The sequence below is a fragment of the Rhinolophus sinicus genome, chromosome 6 (genome assembly GCF_057876585.1).
Source record: "Rhinolophus sinicus isolate RSI-liver-muscle chromosome 6, RSI-T2T, whole genome shotgun sequence".
Classification (NCBI taxonomy): Eukaryota; Metazoa; Chordata; class Mammalia; order Chiroptera; family Rhinolophidae; genus Rhinolophus; species Rhinolophus sinicus.
The window spans coordinates 44119902-44146641 of NC_142506.1; the positions used below are offsets into that span (position 1 = coordinate 44119902).

The window sequence follows — 26740 nt, forward strand, 5'->3', positions numbered from 1 at the left end:
TATGCAGGTACGATATGCTTCTAGGTTTTCTTAATCGAGGGGAAGCATGGAAGGAAAACCAAGCCCAGCCAGGCCACAGGTGCTGGCAGCATGGCCCCTGATTTCCCTGTAGCACCAACGATCCTATAGCAGCCAGGGTACCTGCTGGCAACTGCGTTAGGTCAGAAGCAGGTGTCAGCTTTGTGCTGCCACACGCTTTCTCGCTATAGATCTCAGACGGGGTTGGCCAGTTGTTACCTAGTACAGGACACCCTCGCTGGCTGCAGCTTTCACATTAAGCCACCTTACTGTGTGGCCTGCTTTTAGGTCAGATGTGTACCTCTGCTCCAGCCAGCTCTGTGGGTTCCCAGTGTTGTCCCATTCAGAGTTCGTGATCTTTCAGGCAAGGGAATGGCAGTGCTTGGCAGGCGCCCTGACACTTCTCCGGCCAGCCTCCCATGCATACATGTGCAGTTATCCTATTAACACGTTACGTATGTTCCGCACAAGACATCCTAAGTTCTGTGGATTTGGAGAAGAGTAGCGTTCTGCTCGGGAGGCATCACTTTTCACAGAAATGACACGTCCTATTTGTAACGCAAGAAAAGTGTTTTGCCCAGAACCAGGAATAATAGGACCCTGTTCCCTTGAGTATTTTTATCACCGCTCAAGAGCCTGCCCTAGAGATGTGTGGATAGTGTTAGGCAAGGGTAGACTTCCCAGTGGGATCCGAGGGAACTGGCAGAAAGTCCAGGAACCTTCCGAGAGGCCCGCCTTCTGCCACCCCTCTGTGCGCATGTGTCACGGTGGCAGAGCCGTCACTGGTGGTTCTGTGTACTCCGTCCAGGTACATCCCTCAGAAGCAGTCGGAGGACATGTATACTTTCGTCACCGAGGTCGCCCACAGAATGCAGCTTCTGCAGATTCAGAACCTGGCGCTGAGCCCCTGGGCCCTGGTTGTCGCTGTTTTGCTCCAGAACCGGCCGTCCATGCACTTCGATGCTCTGGTGGAGAAGGCTACGTGGCTGAGAGGCTTAGCCCGCACCTTCGGGGGTCTCCTCACTTGGCCAGGTATGTGTGCGGGACACCTGGGACAGGGATGCTGGCTTTCCTCACCTCTAAATTCAGAAACGCTATAGCCTGGACACGAAAAACCTGTAGAGGACTTTGAGCGAAGCATGGCTCAGAGAGAGGAAGAAACCCAGAGTTATCGTGGTAGGACGTTGGACCCAGCATGGTGGGTGGTAGAGAATAATCGTCAGCGTGTCATTTCTCCCAGGGCACCCAGCCGAGTGAAGAGTAAACGTTGCATCTTTTTTTTCTTTTTTTAAATTTATAGGGGTGACAGTTGTTAGTAAAATTACATAGATTTCAGGTGTACAGTTCTGTATGACATCATCTATAAATCCCATTGTGTGTTCACCACCCAGGGTCAGTTCTCCTTCCATCACCATGTATTTGCTCCCCCTCCCCCTCATCGCCCACCCCCACCCCCCTTCCCCTCATCGCCCACCCCCACCCCCTCCCCCTCATCTCCCACTCGCACCCCCCTCCCCCTCATCTCCCACCCCCGCCCCCTCCCCCTCATCGCCCACCCCCACCCCCCTCCCCCTCATCTCCCACCCCCGCCCCCTCCCCCTCATTTCCCACCCCCACCCCCCTCCCCCTCATCTCCCACTCGCACCCCCCTCCCCCTCATCTCCCACCCCCACCCCCCTCCCCCTCATCTCCCACTCGCACCCCCCTTCCCCCTCATCTCCCACTCGCACCCCCCTCCCCCTCATCTCCCACCCCCGCCCCCTCCCCCTCATCTCCCACCCCCACCCCCCTCCCCCTCATCTCCCACTCGCACCCCCCTTCCCCCTCATCTCCCACTCGCACCCCCCTCCCCCTCATCTCCCACCCCCGCCCCCTCCCCCTCATCTCCCACCCCCACCCCCCTCCCCCTCATCTCCCACCCCCGCCCCCTCCCCCGCATCTCCCACCCCCGCCCCCCTCCCCCTCATCGCCCACCCCCACCCCCTTCCCGTCATCTCCCACCCCCACCCCCCTCCCCCTCATCTCCCACCCGCACCCCCCTCCCCCTCATCTCCCACCCCCGCCCCCTCCCCCTCATCTTCCACCCCCCGCCCCCCTCCCCCTCATCACCCCCTCCCCCTCATCTCCCCCTCATCGCCCACCCCCGCCCCCCGTGCCCTCTAACGTTGCATCCTTTCGTAGTCGGGTAGCCGCCCCTCTACCCACCTCTAAACCGCGTCGTGTCTGCACCCACTTGTCTCACTGTGTTGTGGGGGTTGAAGGGCTTGTTTCACATAACAACACGGGAGACGTCACTGGAGTTATGAGCACTGTGCTGGGAGATGGGAGGACAATGATTGCCTTACATTGTTTTTGGGCTCTTTGACTGGAAGTCGTGCAGGCTGCACTTGGAGCCGTGGTCGTCTTCAGACCAGGTCACAGGTGCCTGCTGCTCACTCTACACCTGTGTGAGCACCTGCTCGGTGCTGGTCCTGCTGGGGGTGCAGATGAGCAGGAGGTTCTGGAGGTTCTGGGTAGGAGTGGGTAACGTGGGAGCTGTGGGAACGGCCCAGGGAGGTAAAGATGGAGAGCACTGCACGGGGTTCCCACACCCGGGGAAGGTTCCGTGGAAGGGTGTCGATGGGAAGTGGGCTCCGCAGGGAGATAGGCAGGAGGAGTGGCCGGCGTGGGGATGAGGACGTGTGAGGTGGCGTCGAGTACCTGCTGCCCCTCACCTGCGAGCGTTGGCTGTCGCTGGGACGTTGGCTGTGGGACAGGGACGTCACCCAGGCTCGCATACCTGGGGCGTCTGGGCTGGACTCTGGGTGACGGGAGGCGGGGCAGTATGACTGACTGGCCTTTAGAAAACCGGCTGGGGTCAGTTTTACGGTGGGTCCCAGTGGAAAGAGGTTGTAGGAAGGGAGGCAAGCTGGCAGGCTGCTGTGCCAGGTGAGAAATGGGGACGCACGAACCGGGCGCTGGCAGAGCTGGGCACAGCTCAGAGATGCTGGGAGGATTTCTGACCGAGTGGCAGTCGTCTGAGTGTTGGTCATCAAGAGGGGAATAAAGATGACTCAGACATCTGGTCTGTATTTTAGGGTCTAACAGGAGACAGGGGACATGCTGATGTAATACAGGTAGAAAGTCATGAGAGAGGAGAAAAGTGCTAAACAAATTCATAACCGTTTGGCCCCGGAGCACATGAAAATAGGCGCCCGTCTTTCTAAGCTGTGTCACTGTTTCAAGATGGGATAAATATGTGGCCAGTCCGTAGATAAGAGTATCTGTTCAGCCACTAAATCACTCCAGTTATTACACAGTGAGAGTCAGTGAGTAAGTACATAAGATTAAGTTTCCTTCCTAAGTTAGAATGCGTTGTGTATATTCAGTTCTTTGTACTCAGATTATCCCATAGTCCTAAGCTCTCACGTAGGTTTTTATGATATATAACATTATATGCCATATGTAAAGTGTACCGTATTGTATTATATACATAATACTACCACGTACTGTACTGTTACCTTGAGCAAGCTCAGGAAGGCACGAACGAATGTGATGAAGTCCGAAAGAAAGACCACTCCTGTCACTTGTCCTTTCCATGTCACATTAACACAGCGTGTGCCCACTGACCTGCCTGTCGAGCAACTCGTTGGCTCGGGTAAAATGATTATCCTTGCCAAGAATGTTTGTTAAATGTCCCCATCTCGTCTTCATGTTTCTGTAACCCTAGCTCCTTGGTTATCTCCAGGCTAGTGCAGTGCCCGCTGACGGGGTTCCAGGAGCCTCTTCTGTAAGTTATCGTTGATGCAGGAAAACCCGAGAATCTCCTGGCACCGCTCTGTGCTCAGGGAGGCCTGGTGCTAGGAGATGCCTCTCCGGGTTGTCCTTGGGCTCACCTCGAAGTGGCAGAGTGATCGTCTTGCCATCTTGGGATTGGTCTGAGCAAGGGTGTGTGTGTGTGTGTGTGTGTGTGTGTGTGTGTGTGTGTGTGTGTGTGCGTGCGCGCACGTGCGTGTGCGAGCATGTGCATGTGTTTGCGTGTGTTCGTGTGCATGTGCGTGTGTGTGTTTGTGTGCGTGTGTGTGCGTGCATGTGTGTGTGCATGATAATATATACTTATCAGGGGACTTCCTGTCTTAGTTTAGTTAAATTCACGTAGATGTAATTTTCTTGTCATGTAAATTGCTCTTACAAAACTTGGGGTACCCTTGGTTCCTGAGAAAATACTCAATTCCAGAGTCAGAATTGAGGGGCACTTCAGAATGGCTGACAACTTGGGGCTAGATAAGAAAGTATGTTGCATGTCCTTAGAGAGAGTTTAGTTGATTTTGAAACAGTACTTGTAAAATGCCCTTCACATCTGATGCCATTGGCTGCACTGGAAGAACCTAAAGCCAGTACCTGGCACTTGCATCAGTAGGTCGTCACTAGCACTGATGGGTGCTGGGCCTGGACGCCAGGCAGTGCCCCCGCCGTCTGTGCCGTTGGCCTGAACGAACGGTCTTGTGTGCAGACAATGAGCCTGCGGGAGACGTGGTCCAGGCCAGCATCCTTCTGCACGCCAACCTCGCCGGCATGGTCAAGGACCGGGTGGTCCTGCGAGTGGACTCCGGGGACTCGGACATGGTCGACGGCCTCGTCCTCCAGCACGTCACGCTCCTCATGTGCTCCACCTACAGGAACCAGCTGCTCAACGTTTTTGTCCGGCCCTCCTTGGTGGCTCTGGCGTTGCAGATGACACCTGGCTGCAGGAAAGGTAACTTTGGCGGCTGTGGTTCTGAGTTTTGGAGAGGCCTGGCTATTAGTTCCATGTGGGGAGCAACACTGGAAGCCTTTCGATGCGCAGCGCGTGTGTGCAGCCTGCACGCCAGCAAGGACTGGGGCCTGCACGCTCACAAGTGTAATAGGATTTCCCCTAAACACGTGGCCATCTGCTTAGAATGTGAGAATTGAAAGGGACCTAAGATGTCATGTGATCTAAACCTCCCCTTTTATGAATAAGGAAGATTAGGCCTAGAAAGCTGCAGGACTGCAGAGGGCGGGAGCTAAAGCACAGTTCATCTCCGGTCTGCTTCTGTTTTGCTGCTGTGACAGTTCCCTCGTCTGACAGAAGCAGACGGGACACACAGTGGCATTTTACACTCCTCACTGGAGTGTGAAAATGAGGAAAGCACAGTTTCTGTTCACAGAAGCTGTAGTGAGGACCAGGGGTTTTCTACCCAGACTGCACGTTAGCGCATCCGGAGGGCGAGCCCCACGCCCATAGGTTCTGGTTCAGGGGCTCTGGAGTGTGAGTCGGACATTGGCATTTTTGTTTTCGTTTTCCAAAGCTCCGTAGGAATTCTAAGGAAAAGCCGTGGGAGGCACGGGGCTCGGGCACAGACTAGCCCTGAAAGGGGCCTCCGAAGGCCCGTGTGCGAGCCATCATTTTATGGATAAGGACACAGAGCTTAGGTGACTTAGTTCAGAGCACGGAAAACTCAGATTTTGATTGCAGCTCCAGCCAAGGTTTTGTACGTTGGAATTCATCTCTGACTAAGGGGCACGCACGTGGTCTCTGAGCGTGTGGGGGTGTGGTAGGCACCCTGAGACTGGAGGCAGCCTTTGACGTGTGTGTGTGTGTGTGTGTTTCCTAGTGAGAAAGTTCGCAGCACTTGTCAGGAAGGTGAGGAGCCGATGTGGTTGGTGGGCAAGGTGACCCTACATGTCTGAAGAACAAGAGAGTTTTTTCTGTCCCTGTGCTGCTTTGTCCCTGTGCTGGAGATGTGGTCAGGAAGTCAGGAAACAGGAATGGAGAAGAGAGGGAAGAAATGGAGCCTGTCTGTCTCCTCTGCTGGGGAGCCTGGCTTGGGGGTGGGGCTCCTGTCTGCTCAGGAACGTGGTGTCTTGCTTGTTCCAGACTGGTTAGAAGCTGGAACAAGTCATTCATATTCAACCATTACACGTGCTAGACTGTAGTTTACTCTGTAGGTAAAATTTGGATTCATTATAACTTCGTTAGGCCTTACTTCTCATCCCTGATACATGAATGACGTGCCTTTGAAATACGGCCTTTGGACTCCTTGGCACTCCCTGAACGTTTGAAAAACAATGTGGTAATTAATTCTATGTAATAAATTTGTTTCCAGAGGATATCTACGGGTGCTTTCACTTCCTACGCGATGTTTTTTCAGATGAGTTCATCTTCTTCCCAGGAAATGCAGTGAAGGTAAATCTTCATAGCCAGAGAGCAAGTGTGTGTGCAGTGTGAGTTCTGGAAACGTTGGGTGAGGATTCATGGATGTGTCTCCCTTTCTTCAGGCTCCATGCAGCAAACAAAAAGAGGGGCTGGGACACTCACAATTCACCAAAGTCTAATTTGATTCTTGGTCAAGTTTAATCAATAACTTAGGGAGTGTTTGGTGAGAAGAGGGCATTCCTTGGACCATTCGTGCAGCCACTGTAATAAACCAAGTCTATTTCATTAAAAATTGACCAGCTAGCACATTTTCCTGTTACCCACTTGTTGGAAGGAGTTGGGCCTTTTGCTTGAGATTGGAGAGAGTGGTCCTGCCTGGTGGTGTAGATAGCTGGTGAGGTCAGGTCCCAGAGCTGGATGCCTGGTGTGCTGGGGCAGGGAGAGCCAGGACGGACAGCCGCAGGTCCCATTGCGATACTGGCCTAACGAGAGAATGCAGGCATCGTGCCAGCTGTTCAGAGCCTAAGCATAATGCTAAGTATTTAAGGACTCACTGTGTGCACTGCCTACTTCAATTTAAGGAATGTGGCTGTGCAAAGTGAAAGAAATCCCATCACCCAGGCTGTGATTCCCAAGGCTCCTGAGTTATCTGTGTGTTTGAGGGTTCGAACAAATGCTGTCTGGCTACTGTCTGGCAACCAGAACCATCGGGAGGCCTGTGGCATTCGCCAATGTTGTCTTGTTTTGCGGGCCCCAGGCTGCATACCCGCTAACCTCACGAGTGGATGCATTCCATCTTCTCCGCTCCCCTTCCAGGACTTTGAAGAAGGCTGTTACCTGCTTTGTAAAAGTGAAACCATTCAAGTGACGACGAGGGACATCCTAGTTACAGAGAAAGGAAATACCGTGTTAGAATTTTTAATAGGACTGTTTAAACCTTTCGTGGAATGTTATCAGGTATGTAAGTCACGCTCAAGTTCTCCTTTATATCTGATGTAACTAAGGTTCTCCCATGCTGGACATACTTCTGGCCTGAAGGTCAGTGTCTTTCCCTGGTGAATGGTAGCACCAGAGAGATTAGGGTGAGTGACCGCACCTCTCAGGTGAGGGAGAAACGCATCCTGCGTGCAGGAGGTGGCTTGGTTCATCACCCACCAGAGGATGGCAGCTTCCTGATGTGTGAGCAGTGTTCCCATCATCCTAGTTACACCCAGGCGTTGTCACACTGTACCTCACATCATCGCACTGTACCTCACATTGTCGTGCTGTACCTCACGTTGTCACGCTCTACCTCACATTGTCATGCTGTACCTCACGTCACGCTCTACTTCATGTTGTCACACTGTACCTCACGTTGTCAGGCTCTACCTCACATTGTCACGCTGTGCCTCACGTCACGCTGTGCCTCACGTTGTCACGCTGTACCCCACGTTGTCACGCTCTACCTCACGTTGTCACGCTCTACTTCATGTTGTCACGCTGTACCTCACGTTGTCACGTTGTGCCTCACATTGTCACGCTGTACCTCACGTTGTCACGCTGTACCTCACGTTGTCACACTACCTCATGTTGTCATGCTGTACCTCACGTCACTCTACGTCACGTTGTCACACTCTACTTCATGTTGTCACACTGTACCTCACGTCACGCTGTGCCTCACGTTGTCACGCTCTACCTCACGTTGTCACGCTCTACCTCACGTCATGCTCTACCTCACGTTGTCACGCTCTACTTCACGTTGTCACACTGTACCTCACGTTGTCACGCTGTGCCTCACGTTGTCACGCTGTGCCTCACGTCACGCTGTACCTCACGTTGTCACACTACCTCATGTTGTCATGCTGTACCTCACGTTGTCACACTCTACCTCACGTTGTCACGCTCTACCTCACGTTGTCATGCTCTACTTCACGTTGTCATGCTGTACCTCACGTGTTCTGGTTGGAGTATGGAGCCTGGTGTTTGATGCATAGTAGCATTTAGTAAATGCAAGATTTGAAGGATACGTGAAGTCGCTTGTTTATATTCCTGAATGCTAATGTCGCAAGGGAAAGAAAAGTTCAAGTGCAAGTATCCGAGTTTGTCAGAGCTCGGGGTGATTCAAGAGAGGGGATTGTGCATATGTCCAGCAGGAAGTGTGCCATCATAGAAGGAGACGGGGCTTGAGATGGAAACTGCCAGGGGCCCTCATGAGGCCTGCATGGCTGTCAGCTCTGCACTGGCTGGGGGGACCTGGGACCCACTCCCTGGCAGAGCAATGCTATGGTCAGTGAAATCACCATGTCAGCCTTCTTGCACAAAGTCCAGCTCTTAGTACATGTTGGGCGAGTGCTAGTTCTACCTCTCAGCACCTTTGTAAGTAGAAATCATCAAGTATTTTAGGGTCTAGCATGTTGTTAGATGTTTTGGGGGAAAAAATAGTTACAAAAAGTCTGGGCTTTGTCTTCATAAGCAGCATAAGATAGAGTGAGCTGATAGTAATTTTCTTAACTTGCAACCCATTAGAGTGTGAAATTATTTTTATAAATGTCAGTGCTATTTGGGACACTTTTTTCCTAATTGTAAACAGTGATATGAGCTTCAGAGACCTGCTGACAATCCTGCAGCTTCCCTGTGCTCAGTCCTTGACGGGTTTTCTTCCGCTCTAACACAACGTGTCATTCTGTTACGAGGGGCTGTGCGAAATTGTCACCATTCTGTCTGACTGCCCGTTTTCTCTTCCTGTTCCTCTCGTCCTCCCTCTGAAAATCAGATAATTTGCAAATACCTCTTGAAGGAACAAGAAGACTGCTTTACTGAGAAGCAGTATTTGGCTAGAGTTAGAGCGTTCACAAGCCAGCTTCTCGATCAAGGTCAGTCACTCCTCTGGGGGCGGTGATGTCCCTTAGTTGAAAAGGAAAAGAGTTAACGGACTCTTCTCTGCTGTGTTTAGGTGCCTCACAGTGTTACGATGTGTTATCTTCTGACGTACAGAAAAATGCCTTAGCAGCTTTGGTGAGGCTAGGTGTGGTAGAGAAGAAGAAGGTGTAAGTATTGCGCGAGACCGCATGGGGTGACAGGGCCGGGACGGCCAGCAGCAGCTGACACGAAGTCAGGGACATGGGAATGTGTGATCCAGTCAGTGTTACGTTGTGCTGTGCGTGTCTACCTCCTAATAGTTAAGTCAGTTTGAGTTACCCTGCACACTCTACATGGTTGTGAAAAAAGTGATGCTGAAGCCAAGACAGAAAGTGCTGTAGGCTGGCATTTGGGCTTTGACCTAACGTTGAAATTTATAGATGAATTACAAGCCAGAATTTGGGGAGTGCAGTGTGTGTGTGTGTGTGTGTGTGTGTGTGTGTGTGTGTGTGTGTGTGTGTGTGTGGACACTTAGCTAGACATACAGGTACATTACATAAATACACACATGAGTATGTGGAGATAGATATTCACTCTTCTGAGTGAACGAATGTGAGAATGATAAAGCTTCCTGGGTAAACGCCTGCGTGTCTTTTGTGTGGCCCGAGGAAGGAAGCTCAAAGCCCGAGAGCGGGGCAGTTAGGAGCCAGGGCCTCCTGGCGGCTGAGACTGGCCCTGAGGACACCATTTAAAAGTGCTCCTGCTGTGTAAATAAGAGAAGTTGTCTTTTCCTCTAGTTTAGGGAGTAAGAAAGCTTGTTACTTTTTCTCCTAGAAATAATGACCATCTATTTAATGTGAATGAACCTGCCACAGCAAAATTAGAGGAAATGCTTGGTAAGTATAGCTTACTAAAGTACGGTGGGTTTTCACATTGTATTTGTCAACATATAGTAAAACAAGGAAGTATGTTAGGGGCCAGCCCGGTGGCTCAGGCGGTTGGAGCTCCATGCTCCTAACGCTGAAGGCCGCTGGTTCGATTCCCACATGGGCCAGTGAGCTGCACCCTCTACAGCTGAGATTGTGAACAACAGCTCTCCCTGGAGCTGCCGCCGGCTGCTGTGGGCTGCCACGGGCTACCGTGTGCTGCCATGAGTGGCCAGCAGCCAGCATGAGCAGCCGGCAGCCAGTAAGAGCAGCCGGGAGCTGCTGTGAGCGGCCGACCGACAACCGGTGACAGACTGCCTCAGCTGGGGGTGTGCAAGGCTCATAATACCAGCATGGGCCAGGGAGCTGTGTCCTACACAACTAGACTGAGAAACAACGGCTTGAATCGGAGTGAAGGGGGAGGCGGAAGAAAAGGAGAGGAAAAAAAAAAAGGAAAGTATGTTATAGCACAAAGTACTTTATCAAAATGAACAACAGTAGAAGTTTAATAAACACAGAGAACTATTGTGTCATCTAGAATTTTCCCAAGGAAACTAAGGAGGAAATGTAAGGAAAATTGCCAGAGAAAACACAGCATTAACTAGGCAGCCTCGTACAGCAGGTTGTTGGCTCCCGCCTGACTGCTTGGCGTCCGAGGGCTACACCTTCTCCCGGGTGTTGGTGGATGCTGAGCTCATGCCTCTCGTTTTAGTCCTGGGGCTCATTCTGTCCTCTACTGTCGGATCCCTTCTCACCCAGGTGAGGAATTGGGGTCAGTGTCCACATCCAGACTTTCTGTACCCACCAAAGCACATCATGGGAGAATAAGCCAAGCGTCCCTCTTCTCCAGCTCCCATCAGCTTGTAAAGAAATAGTGCAGCCCAGGAAGGCAGGGACGTTGTTTGTAGGACCCAGGAAGAGTCGAGAGCATTGATATAAACAGATATAAAAGGTCCCAGGAAGTGGAGAACACTGCTTGTAGGAATGACAGGGTAATTGGAGAAGGGGAGGGTGTTGCATTGGGGAAAAAAAAGATCTGCTGATTATACTGAATAGAGCACTAGATCACTGAGTGGTCTTGCCAGGAGCATTTTGGTACCTAATCCTAATTCAGTGCATTTGCCAAACCTGTGTGGAAGAGCTTAGGTAGTTGTCTGTTGGGATAAAGGGGACCAGGACGGGGCATGTGCTTAAAGGAAAGTGGGTGGAGGAAAGGAGTAGTTGACAGATTGGGACAGTGAAACAGAAATCTCGGGATGTGTAACCTTGAAACTCAGTATTGAATTTGGTAAGAGGTTCATATAGCTAAAAGAAGCCCCAAACCTCTCGTTTTGTGAGGACAGTGGATTGATTTCTTAATCACAGAAAGCAAATTCGGTAATGGGCGTAAACTCATGAGAACACACTGGACTTGAAACTTCCAGTCCTGCTTGCGCCCTGGCTCAGGGTCGCTGGCCTGACCATCTCCTCCAAGATGCACTTCTCCTGCAAAGGGGCTGCCGCCTCCACTGGCACCTGGTCAGCCCATCACACTGCACATGCGTTCACTGTTCCTTGCCTGCCAGTGGCTTACACGCTTGTTGAGAAAGGTGGATGGTCATATCATGAGCGCTCTCTCTTTTATCTCAGGTGGGAAGACAGCAGTAGGAAAACCAGCAACCGCAAAACTTTAATAATTGCCAAACAGTTACGGAAAGTTTGGTCATATAATTACTGTCATCCAAGGACACTTACTACAGCAAACAGAGATGTAAAGGAGGAGACCCATCTTTCTTCTCATGCTCCCCAAGACGTGGAGGCGCTGGGCTCAGGAGATGAAGAGGTGACCGACTTAAGGAACAGGTGTACTTGTCCCCACCACAGTCGTTAAAAGGCATTTGTATCTGACTCTGTGTTTTAAAATAAAACAGTCTTTTGGAAACATGTTTGGAAAAACAAAGCCCAGCTCCTGCTTCGCTAACACTTTGCACCTTACTACACATGTATTAAATTTTTACGCTGACGTCTGAATTAAAGTGCGACATCAACACCAAAGGCTGTGAAAGAAACCATTGGAAAGGGCGTGTCTTACACACTCGCTCACTCAGGTGGGATAGTGCAGACACACCGTTCAGCTCGCGCTCGTCTTTGGGACGTGGGAGGAAGCCCAAATCCCCAGAGAAAACCCACGCAGACATGGGAACTACATGCGTACTGCATATAATGGCCCTGGCTGGGAATCGATTCTTTTTTCTCACCAACATTATAACTATGATAGTGAACAAAACGACATCATTTGCGAGCCTGCTGTAAACAATAAATTAGCTTACATTAAATTTTGCCACCCAAGGGCCTAATCAACAGAACTGAATTAGAGAAAGTATGTGACGTGCAACAAAGACAAGTTATGTGATGTATCATAAGTAGCCTTAAGGATTTAATAAGATGGGTGAACACCAAAATCCTTGGCAGACAGCGCCCTGTGGAAGTGACATTTAAGCTGAGAATTAGGGTGAGCAGGAGGCAGTCCTCAATGTGTGGGGTTGGGGTGATGAAATGGGACCTGGGGGTGGGGTGTGCAGAGAGAATAATAATCAGATGTCCTGGTCTTGGTTATGGGGACCTGAGAGACTGGTGTGGCGGAAATGGCTGGTGGAATTAAAGAGAAACAGGTGTGTTGGTCTCCGGCTGCCATAACGAAATACCACAGATTGGGTGGTTTAAACAACAGAAATAACGTTGTCTCTCAGTTCTGGACGTCCAAGATCAAGGTGCCCACAAGGTGGGTCTCATTCTGAGGCCTCTCCTGGGCTGGTGGGAGGCCGCCATCTTGCTACGTACACAGGGAGGGGGACAGTGAGCGCTCTGGTGTCTTCTCATAAAGGCACTAATCCTATCAGACCAGGGCCCCACCATCATGACCCCACTTAGCCCTAATTACTCCCTAGATACAGTCACACTGGGGTCAGGCTTTCATCATCTGAATTTGGGGGCCACAGTGGCAGGGGTCAACATACACAGTCGCTGAGACTTGTGAAACACTTGAATTAGAATATAAGCACCATGGGAAATGGAAAGTTTCCCAGCCTGTGGTCCCAGGACTACCTGTATGCAAATTCCTGGAATGCACTTGCTCCCCAGCAGCCAGCCGGCTGTGTGAAGAGCCGTTACACTGGTCCCTGCACTGGTGGCAGAGGGGTCCTCTGTGTGGCTCTGCCTGTTAGGTGGACCAGACATTGAGTGAGTGAGTGAGTTAAGCGATGCTCCTGGCTAAGGACTTGATGGTCTGCCAGTTAAACCAGGGCACTAAGCTGCTGCCCCCAGGGAAAGACGGGGTGAGTCCGAGGCAGTTGGGAGCCTGGGGCCCTGGCCAATTCTTGCTGAGTATGTGGCCTTAGGAAGGGTCCCCATACACCCAGTTGCTTGTTTGCTCTTCTCCTCCATGACATACTGCAGGGAAATGGGGAAGACTGGGTAAGATGACTTGGACTTCCTTTTAGTCCTGTTTGTAACGTTGCAGGTTTGGGGACTAAGACTTTGGAGTTTTGGCTACAAGTGGTCAGCTCTGACATTAGAGCCAGGAAAGTAAGCAGATGGTGGGGGGACAGGAAAACGAGGTGCAGCCAAAAGCAAATGAGGCTTTGTGGCTGTAAGAGGTGGCACGGGGGTTGTGTCACCTGTGTCTTCACACCCTCACAAGTCACTAAGTGAACCCAAAGCCGTTGACGCCCACTCCACCCTCCTGCACCCAGTTGTGTAAACCACACTGGTGCCCCCAGCCTTCCCCTGACCCCATTTGTACATTGTGGAGCTAACCCCTGCTTTGACATAAGTAAAAAGAAAAGCACATCGCATCTGGTTTTCCAAGGTAGCCTTGTATCCAAAGAATATGTGGCAGCTACCAATGGGCCCCTGGTCCCTGTTTACACTGCTCTGCAAAGAGCTGGTGAACAGCCGTCCGTCCGAGACCAAATCTCACACTCACATGCACGGGAGGTTCAGGGAGCTGGAAATAGCATCTTCTGCGTTGTCTGGAACAAAACCAGATGGAGGACAGTTGGGAACCAGGAAATGAAGAACCTACTAGAAGTTCTTGACCATGAAACAGGAAGCAGCTGAGAGAAAAGATTACAAGGGAAAACAAGGATTTGTATCCAGTAGTCTTTCCTGTTTCTATGTAGACTCTGGGTTTGAAACCTATGCTTTCTTTAGAAACAGCGCCATAAAATGCTGAGAACAAAAAAAGAAACAATTCCACAAATAGCTGTTACATACAAATTAGCTTTTCTTAGAAAATGTGAGCCTGCCTCAGCTGTCTAAACCAGAAATGAAAAACGGGTTTTCTGACTGCTTCTATGTCACAAAGCAAAGGGACAAAGCAAGTCTGCTTCCTGGTCCCACGGGGACTCTCAGAGGTAGGATGAGGTATCAGTTTCTGAAGTCCAGCTTGGAGGTCAAAGTCGACCACATCTGTTGTTGTAATTAGCTGTATTTTATGCTTGGTTACTGCTTTGCCAACACTGCCTAAGAGTCACCTGGAGAGCAGCTTTTACGTGCAGGGTCCCATGTTTAACGTGCAGTTGTCCTTCCTGGATGGGTTTTCCAGGTCTAGGTCCCATGCCTACATCGAAGGAGGCGTCCATCATAGGACACTGGGTGGACGCCAGGCGAGGTCACTCAGCCAGCTGAGCCTCACCTTGTGACGAGCATCCCCACGCAGAGCCTGAGGCCTGCGGGAGGCCCCGGCCAGCCGAGAGGGTCAGCACTCCTTCCAGCGTGCGCTCTGCTCTGGCAGCCACAAAAACCGATTTCCTCTTAATGAAACTGACGCTGGGGAACAGGAGCGCCGACGAGTTCACATTCACTGGCCAAGGCAGAACGACGTCTTCACATTCTTTTCACTGACATTGGCCCTTTTCTTTCCTATTTTCCTTCCTGATATTTCTGTTGTGGGTTGGCGCTAGACTCCAGAAGTGTGTCCTAGCGCTTCGAATCAGGAAAGCTCGATTGGTTTGGGGCCAGGCGTGCGGTGCCCTGCCTTTCCCAGCAGCGGATTCTCAGCGGCCCGCCCCCAGTCGCATGGAAAGACGCTGCTCTGTGACCCACTTCTGCTGCGTGGGAGCAGGGCCGGCTGTCACTGGACTCGTCACCACCCTGTGTGCTCTAGGCCACCGCGGCCTGCCCCTGCTGAACACAAACAGTGAGCACAACAGCTGACATGTACTAAGCACCTACTGTGTGCCAGATTCCGTCTAAATCCTTTACATGGATTATTTCATCCGCCAGAGAACCCTGGGAACCATCACTCCGTTGCCCGGCTGACTGAGAGACTCAGTTAAATTTTCCCCAATTCACCCAGCTAGCAAGTCAAGGAACCAGAAGTCAAACAGGCATTTTATCGGGGAGCTGCCCCTTGCGAGAGGTGTGTGCAGAAGCCTTGATGACCCAAGGCTAGGGGCAGAAGGCACCGCTGCTGAGGAAAATGGAGGGAAACAGTTACTCCCTGGAAAGAAAAGGGCCCATGTCCCCTCCAGTTTCCTGGGCCTCCAGGTGAGGCCTGCAGGTGAGGCAGCAGCTGGGAAGTGACCGTGAGTGCTTGGCCTTTCTCCCTCCAGGACTGGGGAGAGGGGTGGGGAAAGAACCACCTCGGGAGGGCCCGAGCAGGGCCACGGCAGACTCCTCTCCATGCCCCCTGGTGTCCCAAAGCTAGAGGGAGAAGAGCTGTGCCCTGGGGCTGCGTCCTCGCCCCTCCCGCCCGTGTCACGCCCCGCTCTCTGCCCTTGTGTGTCAAAGGCTCGGAACTGTGGGAGCAGCAGAGAGTGGGCTCTGGTTCAGAAAGCCAGGCCCGAGCCTGCCCCTCAGGAGCTGTGTGGCCTCGGACAGGCCCACAGCCTCCGTTTCCTCAACTGTTAAGTGAGGACACCGAGTGCCTGTTTCCTTAGGTGTGGAGAGGTTGAAGTGCCTTAACCCACAGGAAGCATTCAATGAAGGGCAGAAACGTCACAAGCAAATAGTGGCACCTGCCTGTCCTCACATCCCTGGGCACGTGCAAGGACGGCAGGGCTGGATGTGAGGGGCGCTCCCCCCACCCCCCCACCTTGTGACGTGCAGGGCCCTACCCCCCGCAGTTAGCGTGGCCCGCAGGCAGTTAAAACATATTTCCCGTTTTTTTTAGGAAACTAATGCAGCCTCTGCTGACTCACACTGTCCTTAACTTCAAAGAAGGAAATCACCCTCTTGATATGTAAAATTCATGAATCAAAATGGAAGGTGATGTTTGGCACAGAACTGAGGCTTAGGTTAACCTAGTGGACTGGCTGGGAGGCCGCAGCCTCTGAGCCCAGGGCTTAACGTGGGGGCTGGCTGGGGCCCAGGGCCTCCCCGTGGGACTGAGAGAGGGGGCGTGGCTGGGGCCCAGGGCCTCCCCGTGGGTCTGAGAGAGGGGGCGTGGCTGGGGCCCAGGGCCTCCCCGTGGGTCTGAGGGAGGGGGCGTGGCTGGGGCCCAGGGCCTCCCCGTGGGTCTGCGGGAGGGGGCGTGGCTGGGGCCCAGGGCCTCCCCGTGGGTCTGAGGGAGGGGGCGTGGCTGGGGCCCAGGGCCTCCCCGTGGGTCTGAGGGAGGGGGCGTGGCTGGGGCCCAGGGCCTCCCCGTGGGTCTGAGGGAGGGGGCGTGGCTGGGACCTAGGGCCTCCCGCGTGGGTCTGCGGGCTGTGGAGGTCCCTTGCAGAGGAAAATCTCTCCTTCTATTTGACTAACACTCAGGGGGCACTGACTGCGCCAGGAACTTAACTAAGTGCTTTACAAATATTAGCTCCTTTCACCCTCAACCGACTGTGAGTTGGAGACTGTGAGGATTATCCTCCCTTTGTCAACAAGGAAAGTGGGCTGCACAGTTAGTGACAGGAGGAAGGAAACTGTTTTCCGTTTCACAAACGATTTTGGGGAAAGAATCAGAGACTAACGAGACTATAAAGTCCAATTCTTGTTTCCTTAAAAAAACAAAACAAAAACAAAAATCTCAGACCAGGGGGCTAATGGCTGGAGTTGCACGAGCTCAGGTTATGGCCCAGAGCTGCACACGGCAGAACTAGGGGCAGCAAAACCGCGGGACCACGGGGGCGGGAAGGTCACTGGAGCTGCCCTGGGACCCACTAGGGGCTGAAGAGCCCTGGAAGGGGCACTGAGGATTCTATGCTGAGGCTGCCAGGGCTTCAAGCTGAAACTACTATTTTATTATTGTCACTGGACCCACCGTCTCCTTCCTCTCTCTGTCTTTCCCTCTGTGTTTTTATTTAAAATCACCATCCTGGCAAGACCCGGTATATACATGTAGTACATATTGACAAATAATATTGATGTGTTTGTTATCCTCTCCTTTTATTTTCTTTAGCTTCTTCACAGTTCAAACAAATAATTGAGCTTCATTTTCCCTGTCTTGGAGGAAGTTAGCAGGAGGGTGGAAGGCAAAAAATTGCCAGTAAAATGTTTCCCTCTTTGGCTTTTGTTTTCAACGATTGAAACGTAAGGCAGAAAACAGGACTTGGAGGAAGAAGCAGAATGTCACGAGAGGAGCAGGAGGAAGCCCCGCCCCCTCCCCCCCAAGAAGTTCCACAGGGCTTGAGGAGAAGAGAGCGTTTTTTTGTCCTGCAAGCTCTCTCCCAGGCCACACTCAGGAGACAGAAAGACCCTGGAGAGGGGGATCTCAGAAAAGGTCCCCGAGTTGCAAACGTAACACAGATGCCACAGGGTTGCCGAGTCTGAAGGAGCCACTGGGACTGGTGGTTCAAAAGGACATCCAGCAGTAACACACTTGGACCCATGACTGGCGACCAGCAAGAGCCTTCATCCCCTTGATACTTTAATCCGACCCCTGAGTATGTCCTGGAGGCAGCATCCCCAAGGACAGAGGTTAAGGGCGCGTTTATGGTGATCATGAACCCGCAGCTTCCTTAAGCCTGGAGCTAACTGAGAAAGAGACGGGAGAGTCAGATAGATGGGGGTGCACATGGTTTCACTCTGGGAAAACTGGATTCCAGGCTGTGCCTAGCCAGCGTGTCTCCCGCAGAGCAAGCCCAGACCTCCAGCAGGAGCAGAGAAACGCCCACATCCCGCATGCAGCTAGCCTGGGATGGCATGATTTTTAGGTCTTTTTTAGCATAAGTATTTGGGATGCTTATATTTGTCCCAAGTATCGCAACATTTGGGGCATACAGATACCAAAAATTATTCATCATTTATCTGAAATTCAAATTTAACTGTGCCTTGAATTTCACCTGGTAGGCCTGCTTTGCTGGGGAGGTAGAGGGAGCAGGAGGTGTGGAGGACCCAGGAAGTCAACAGGAGCTGGGTGAACACAGACCCCACAGTGAGCCTGAGGGGCACGTTCCTAGTAACAAGTCACACTGGGCCAGCAGGCCAGGACACAGGATCAGAGGGAAGCTGACTACTTGGTCATGAGATGTGGGCAGAATCAGAAGGAACCATCAGAGGGTACAGGTGACAGACCAGATGGCTGCTGGGAAGCCACGGCTCCTATGCACTGCCCCTCAATGGCCCCCAGCAGGGTCCCCCCTGCCCAACTCTGCACTGTTGGCATGGGCTCCGTGCTTTGCAGTGAAGGCCCTTCTCTCCTCCTCTTTGCAAACTCTGTTTTCACCCTTCCAAACTCTGTTTATTTTTATTGTTTTCCTCTGGAACCTTCCTCCCTACTCTGAAGCTGTCAGTTAGCTTTTTCTGGGCTTCGACATCATTTTAAATATCTATGACATGTCCTTACAATCATTTATTTACATTTCTGTCCCCTCTCCCCATTCAACTCTTAAGTCCTCTCAGGTGATTAGGATAAAAGCTGCTTATGAAGCAGTTAGATCCCTTCTCCTCCTGTGACTACCTGTGCCGCATCTCAGTGACAACTGGAGACGCTTTTCTCTGATGAGGGTAAAACAGAACGTCTCTGGGCTGGGGGACGCCAGGCACCGTTGAGGACACAGTACTGAGAACAAGGCTGAGGTTTTCATCTCAGCCGTCTTTCCTCAGATCCCCCACCTCTGTGGGCCACACCTTATTGCCCAAGCAAGGCAAGAGACTGGAAAAGTCCACATGCAATCCGACCAGCCAAACAGGGTGCAAATAGAAGTACTAATGTCAGGGTTCCCAGATCATGTCACACTAACGCCCAGAGTTGGCAAAAACCCATCCATGTGCTCGGAGTTTCTTGTCAGCTTTCGATTCAACTTGTAAATATGAGCAGGCAACTAAGTCTTACCTCTGTCATAAAAGATTTTTAAAAAGCAGAAAAGTGCAACTAGGAGGAACAAAGCTTGGAGAGAAGAAAACTTCAACATGACAGCAACAATAAAACAAGAGAATGATGGTCCCCAACTTATGATGGTTCCACTTTTGGTTTTTCAACTTTACAATGGTGGGAAAGCAATCCCCACCATTGTGTCAAATTATAAGATATTTGACACTTTATTATAAAATAGTCTTTGTGTTAGATGATTTTGCCCAATGGTAGGCCAATGTAAGTGTTCTGAGCACGTTTACGGTGGGCGAGGCTAAGCTAGGATGATTGGTAGGTTAAGTGTGTTCAAGGCATTTTTGAAATGATATTTACAACTTATGATGGATTTATCAGGACATAACCCCATCATAAGTCAATGAGCATCTGCATTCTTACCATCCTCAGTGAGATCAAAGATGCTGTGTAAAAAGGGACAGTCAGACACAAAGAGGCTCTTGGAAATTAACATAAAAGCAGAAATGAAATGAAAAACTTAATAGAAGTTGGAAGATAAAGAAATTTCTCAAAAATTAGGGCGAAAAAGATGAAAGTAGGAAAATATGTTCTTTCCTTCTGAGGTTCTGATTACCTGTATATGGTAGCTTTTTAATGTAGTCCATATGTCTTTTATGCCCCCTTTTCAAAGTTTCTCTGTGTTGCAGTCTGGATATTTTCTTCTAACATATCTTCCAAGTCACTAATGCTTTCTTCAGCTGGGTCTGATTTACTCTTAAACCAATCTACTGAGTTCTCAATTTCAATTGCTAAATTTTACAACTGTAGTCTCTCCATTTCATTATTTTGTTTGTTTGTTTTTAGTTTCAATTTCTCTGAGAAACTCTCAATTTTTTCACTTATTCCTGTGAACATATTAAAATCTGTGCCTGACAACCCTCCTATCTGGGTTTTCTGTTAGTTTGTTTCTACTGTCTGTTGTTTCTCTTGGGTTTTAATCAAATGGGCCCTCTTCCTCATAGATCTCATTGTTTTTGAGTGCTAAACATTGTACATATTAGGTTGGTGCAAAAGTAACTGCGGTTTAAAAGGTTAAAAACAATTGCAAAAACTGTAGTTACTTTTGCACCAACCTAATAAAAAATTACAGAGACTATTTGAGGCCTAGGGGAATTTTATCATCCTGGATAAAAGATTTTGTATTTGCTTCGGGAAGACCACTAGAGGCACTAGCAATCTCAGATCCCCTTAATCCAATTAGGGTTTGATGACCTGTTTATTTCTGGTTCATCTTTATTCATAGGGTATAGACTTTTAGGGTTCCAATCCAAAGCTTAGATGGGATTTTACCAGGGTCACCCTTTCTTGGTATACCCTAAAGTCCAATTTTTGTCTCCCTAGCTTTATGTATCTGTTGACAGCCTGTTATTTAACTTCTTGGCCACTTGTGAAGTGGCAGATTTTTCCCTAGGGGAAAAATACTTTCAGATGCTGGGCTCATCTCATTGGGTTTCCTCCTCCTGGACTTTCAGCCCATCATTTTTCACTCCCTTGTTAGCTGTGCGATGCCTTTGTGTTCCCACACCAGTTCTCTGACACCAACTGAGCGTCCCACATTCAGTGTAATTCTGATACTATCTGGAGTCAGTGTTGACCCCAAAGGACTGCCCTGATTTCGGACACTAGCTGCAAATCCTGGGTGCCCCCGAGCCACTCGCTCTTCTGCCCATCTGGCTATAAGTGTGGGGCTTCCCATGACACCCCCCTGGCCTAGGTTTGATAATTGGCTACAATGACTCATAGAACTCAGGAAAGTACTATGTTTATGATTACAGTTTTATTATAAAGGATACAACTTAGGAACAGCCAAATGTAGGAGAGATACAAAGGACAAGGTCTGGAGGGGGATGGAGGGACATAAGACCCTCTCGTTGTGGGGTCTGGATGCGCTTTCTCCCAGTATATCCATATGTTCACCAACCAGGAAGCTCCAGAGCCTTGCTATGCAGTGTTAGCGAGGTTCCATCACAAAGGCACACCTGATTAAATCATTTGCTACATGACTGAACTCAATCTCCCGCTGCCCCCACCTCCCCAGAGGTTGGGGGTGGGGGTAGAGGCTGAAAGTTCCAGTCTTCTGACCTTGTGATTGGTTTTTCTGGTCACCAGTCCCCATTCTGAAGCTCTCTAGAGGCTTCACCAGGACTTCTTCTTAGCATAACAAAGAACTCCTGTCACTCAGGAAATACCAAGGGTTTTGAAGTTCTGTGCCAAGAACCAGGGAAAAACACCAGATGTATATTCTAATTATACTACAGCCTTCAATTATGTTCTTTGCATATATATTTTTTGGAAAGTAGTTCTAATTGTTCTCAGGAAAGGATTGCTCAGAAATACCTAGTCCACTATAACTGGAACCAAATTTTCTTGAGAGTCAATAAATAGTATTTCATTTCAGAGAAAAAGAAAGGAGTGAGGGCACAGAAGACTGGAACAATAAAAAGTGAATAAAACAGTAGATAAAAAGAAAATAAAGCATGAAGAGGGAAATGACTCTTTAAAAGAAGAAAACGACAATGGCAGGGGTGTATATTTGCAGCAAAGATACAACTTCCACCATTTTTTTTTCAGTTCTGTGTCTTGCAAACTTCACCTCTTTGCATCTCTCTTTCCAGCCCCTCAATCAACATTCCAGCCAAGAGAACTTTCTGTGATGAATGTTCTACATCTGCATGGTCCAGTATGGTACCCACTAGCCATCTGTGGCGATTTGCACTTGAATTGTGGCTAGTAGAACTGGGAACCTGAATATTTTAATTAATCATTAGTTTACATTGAAACAGCTGGAGTGGCTGAGTGGCCACCATACTGGACAGCCCAGCCTTCGACATCTCAGCTCTTGGAGGACTGGACTCACCAACCCCCACGCCATCAGCCCCACCCCACCCCACAGCCCGGCTTCCCTGTCAGCCTTCCCAGCTAGCCAAGCACCCCCTTTGATGCAGCTCAAAACGAATAACTGAGGCCTGCAAGCTCCAGGCAGCAGGGGCTATGTCTGACTGTTACAACTCTCGATTATGTATGAAAACATGACTTTCTTTCAAAAAAAAGAAGCTGGGGTAAGGGAACGAATGGGAAGCGAGGTGACACCATCACCACGTGAAGACATGCAAATGTCCTATATATTTGCTGGCGGGTTGTTAACATGAGCAGATCCAGTTTTTCAGAAAGTTAGAGCTAAGGTGTCTGCATTTCAATGCGTGTAAAGTTTGTCCCCAGAAAAACTGTAAAAAAAATAAAAATAAAAATAACCCCATAGGGGTGGGGTGGGGACTTGGGTATAGTTGAAACAATAATGACAGAACGTTGACAATTGTTGAAGCTTGATAGTGAGTATACAGGCATTTATTATAGTATTTTGTTGCTCTGAATGTGTCAAAAATTTTCAAAATAAAGTCTTAAAAATAAGTATCCTTAGACTTTACACATATGTATAGAAAAAAAGTGCTGGAAAGACATAGTACAGAATGGAAAGAGTGGATCTTATTTTTAAGATCACCCACTTAAAATTGTTTTTTCTTATTTAATATTTTGGAAGGTGACATGTTCAAATATTAAAGAAAAATGTAAAAATCTGTGGTGTGTTTCCATCCCTGGCCCCATCCACTCAGTTTTGCCAGCCCTCACCCCTTCAGACTTCCTATGCAAACAGAAGCAAATATAACACAATCAATCATATTTGCTCCAAAAGTGGCACTATTATGCACCTTGCTTTATCTTAACAATGTATTTTAGACATCTTTCCACACCACTTTTAAGCTGCATAGGACTCCATTGTGTGTGTGCACTGAAGTTTATTAAACTAGTCCCCCACTGATGGGTAGTTACCAGTCTTTGGGCAGTTACCAATCTTTTGCTATTATAAAAACAAATGCTGCAATAAAAACTTGTTCAAATATTTCTTCTGTTCTTTTCTTTCTTCTCTTTCTGATATTTCCTTACGGGTATGTGACACTTTTTTTTTGTAGTTGTTCCTCATTCCTTGCATATTCTGGTTTTTTCAGGACAGAATATGTTTCTTTGTTCTCTTTGCTTTTCTCTTTTCAAGGATTCTATTGATATAGCCTTCAGCTCAGAGATTCTTTCCTCAGTCGGGTCCAGTCTACTAGTAAGCCCATAAAAGCATTCTTTATTTCTATTACTTCTTTTTTTTATCTCTAGCATTTCTTTTTGGTACTTTCTTAGCATTTCCAGCTTGCTGAGATTGCCCATCTGTTCTCGCGTGCTGTCTACTTTGTCAATCAGGGTCCTTAGCACCTTAATCACTGTTGTTTTAATTCCCAGTTTGGTCATTCCAACACCCCGCCACATCTGGTTCTGATGTTGCTCCGTTTGTACAAATTATATTTTTGGTTTTTTTACAAATTGCCAGTGAACCAGTTTACGGTAATTCCCACCAGCAATGTGCGAGACTACACACACACATATTTCAGAGTATTATCAATATCAGTGTTTTAAAGGGACTTATCAACTTGGCTTATATAACTTTGTTTAATGTGTTTAGCTAGGTCAATAATAAATCTGAAAATAAGTCAGCTTATTAGGCAAAAATAGTTAAGTATGACATGAGAAAAACAAGCTTTTCTCCTGCCACTTTCCTATTTAAATGACACCCCCCAGCCCCGTCCCCAGCTAGGAGCACCCCACCTAGTCCAGGAGCTAAGTTATACCTGTCTTAATGCCCAGTGAAGTTTCTGCACGTTTCAGACTGTTTACTCCCGGTGACTACTCAGAATTCAATGATGTACAAATTGATATGAATGGAGACAATCTGGTTTGAACTATCTCATTAACTCAAATCTGCTACTTTATGTTTTTCAAAAGCAAGTTATAAATAATAACATTCTCTGACACAGTACCTTTAATTTTAACAGAGTACCTAAATTGTGGATGGATAAGCCTTTTCAATAAAGCCAATCTGTACTTGTAAGACACAGCCCAGTAATATAGCTCAATGGCTTAGGATACCAGCCCTAGAGCAGGGCCGTCTGGGTTCAGGTCCCACCTGGGCCACTTACTTAGAAACCCTTTGTAGGACGGATTACTTGCAAATTATTTAATTTCACAAAACCTCAATTCCTTCACAGACTGATGTGAAGATTAAATAAAATAACCTGACGAAGGTTACTACACTGCTCAGAACATAGTAATCATTGATCAATGGTCCCCAAGGGTAGGTTCACACGCTGCTTGTCATACTTGAATTTTTTCCATGACAAATTCTGATTCTTGATTGAGATGCATATCAAGAAAATTTTGGCTTCAGAAAATTCACTTAGAAACACCAATTTTAACCAATTCTATGTATAAGTCATGGTATGGTTAAAGACGGAGTGAAAAGAGCGTGGGTTCTGGAGGTGAGAAGACCTGCTCTTGAAGACCAGCTCTGCCACTTAGTGGGAAGACACCGTGGCCAAGTGGCAGGCACCAAGTCTCTCTCCTTACCTAATTCCCAGGGCTACTGTGAGAATCAAATGAGATAATGTGTGTAAAGGGCCTGGTGCAAAGCAGACACCTCTCACATGGGAGCTGCCACTGGTTATTAAAGGAACACATTCAGTAGCGTTCACTTCATGAGCTTTATAATTGTCTGTTATGCCAACACTGCTCTGGGGAAACTGATGGGAAAAAATGAAATGTGGACACTCTGTGTGTTAATAAAGCATACACGTGTTTTCTCAAGACACACAGGACATGTTTATCATACACACAGCTTACATGTCCGACACAACTCTGATTAAGTTTGAAATGTGGATGTGAGTCAACGGAAGGCCTCCTTATCTCTTTTTGGAGCACTAACCATCCTATCAGTGTATTTAAAGTAGCTAATTATGATTTGAAGACACCAGTGTCACACTGTATGATTTTTTTCATTCTCATTGTCCAGCAATTAAAAGAAATGGGGACGGGCCTTCTCATTTCACCCCCATCATTATCATTATCACTCACCTTATGAAAGACAGAAGCACGACAAGAACAGCACACACACAACCATAGGCCCGAATCGCTAATGGGTACCAGTGCAAAAACTCGAATGACATTTTCACTAGAATCAGGCATTATAGTAAAAAGAATCGTATATCACAACCAAATAGAATTGATTCATAGAGTGTAAGTACGGTTCAGTGTTAGGAACTCTATTTTAAAAACTTACCAAATTAACATGACAAAGAAGAAAAGTCCTGTTAGGTCAATAGATGCTGAGATTCATCTGATAATTCAACATGCATTCCTGACCTAAAAAAATAAAAACCACAACTTTTAGTTAGCTGGACTAGATAATTGCTTCCTTAATGTAATGACCAAAAGCCAACATCAGGTTTCAAAGAAAAAATAGGAAAAACATTCCTACTAGATACACATTTTGCATAATTTTTAATTCCTTGATATTAATATCAAGCAAAGAGGCTCAACTTAATATAATTAAGAGAACTACATAAAATGTATAAAAACTGCCAAGAGGCAGAATATTTGCTGGTAATGTGATTACATATTTGAAAACTCCAAAGAATCAACCAGAAAACTATTAAAATCCATAAAATAAATAAGGCACTGGTTATAGCATCTGTAATTAAAAATCAGGACATTCCCTGAAAACAATCAGAAAACAATGGAGGTAAAGATTTCATTCACAACAGCAGTAACTGATGAAATACCTAGAAATCAACTCACCAAGAAATGTATTGGATCTACCTGAAGAAAAATTAAAAATGCTACTGAGATACAAAAGAACAGTTGCATAAATTAATAGGAAGATCAAAATTATAAAGATGTCAGTTCTCCCAAAATTAATCTACAGACTCAATACAAATTCAATCAGAATGCCAACTCTTTTGGGAGATGGTAGAGAATATCATAAAATTACTCAAAATGCAACTTGAATATTTATTACATGTGAGGATAGTTAGGAAAACCTAAAATGGCATAAGACTGAAACCAGTTATTAAATTACAAATCTACAGTTAATTAAAACAGCTTGATAATGGCACAGAAATAGAAATATCAGTGAAATGGAATATAGAGCCTAAAAATGTACCCAGCTACACATCTATATAAATGTAACATACTAAAATGTCATTTCAAGTCAGTGGGGGAAAAAGAATGATTCAAAATTGTTGCAACAACTTGATCATTATTTGTGGGGAAATGGGATTCTTACATCAGTTTTTACTCTAAAATGAATTACAGTGGGAGCAAGAATTCAAATATCAAAATATAATACATTACCAAGAAAAACATGAATGTTTTAGAATCTGAGAGTGGGTGAGACCTTTCTAAGCCTTATGAAAAACTCAGAAATCCCAAAGAAAAAACCAAGGTAAATCTGGCTTCATATCAGACTAAAATTTACTGTACTACAAAAATAGTACATACTGACAAACTGGGGAAAATCTACAACACTCAGTACACATGAAGAATTAATTTCCTAAATCTACAATGAACTTCTAGAAAATCATGATACAAAGATACTCTAACAAGAATGGAGAGGGACATAAACAGTAGCTTCAGAAATAAAAGTTGCTCGAC

At 48.0% G+C, this 26740-nt stretch overlaps 1 protein-coding gene across 6 annotated transcripts in view; it reads left to right on the forward strand.

Annotated features, from left to right (window-relative positions):
* The window catches only part of GNPAT (glyceronephosphate O-acyltransferase), a 30433-nt gene extending 18569 nt beyond the window's left edge, over positions 1-11864 (forward strand). For 5 of the 6 annotated variants that reach the window (XM_074316453.1, XM_019757365.2, XM_088799075.1 and 2 more), the window contains 8 exons: positions 827-1050; positions 4511-4753; positions 6126-6205; positions 6992-7132; positions 8928-9027; positions 9108-9201; positions 9848-9909; positions 11569-11864. In XM_074316453.1, the coding sequence (XP_074172554.1) occupies positions 827-1050; positions 4511-4753; positions 6126-6205; positions 6992-7132; positions 8928-9027; positions 9108-9201; positions 9848-9909; positions 11569-11612 (988 nt within the window). In that variant the 3' untranslated portion in view covers positions 11613-11864. The remainder of the gene's footprint in view (positions 1-826; positions 1051-4510; positions 4754-6125; positions 6206-6991; positions 7133-8927; positions 9028-9107; positions 9202-9847; positions 9910-11568) is intronic. The other variant, XM_088799078.1, reaches the window with a different exon arrangement.
* The last annotated feature ends 14876 nt before the right edge of the window (positions 11865-26740 follow it).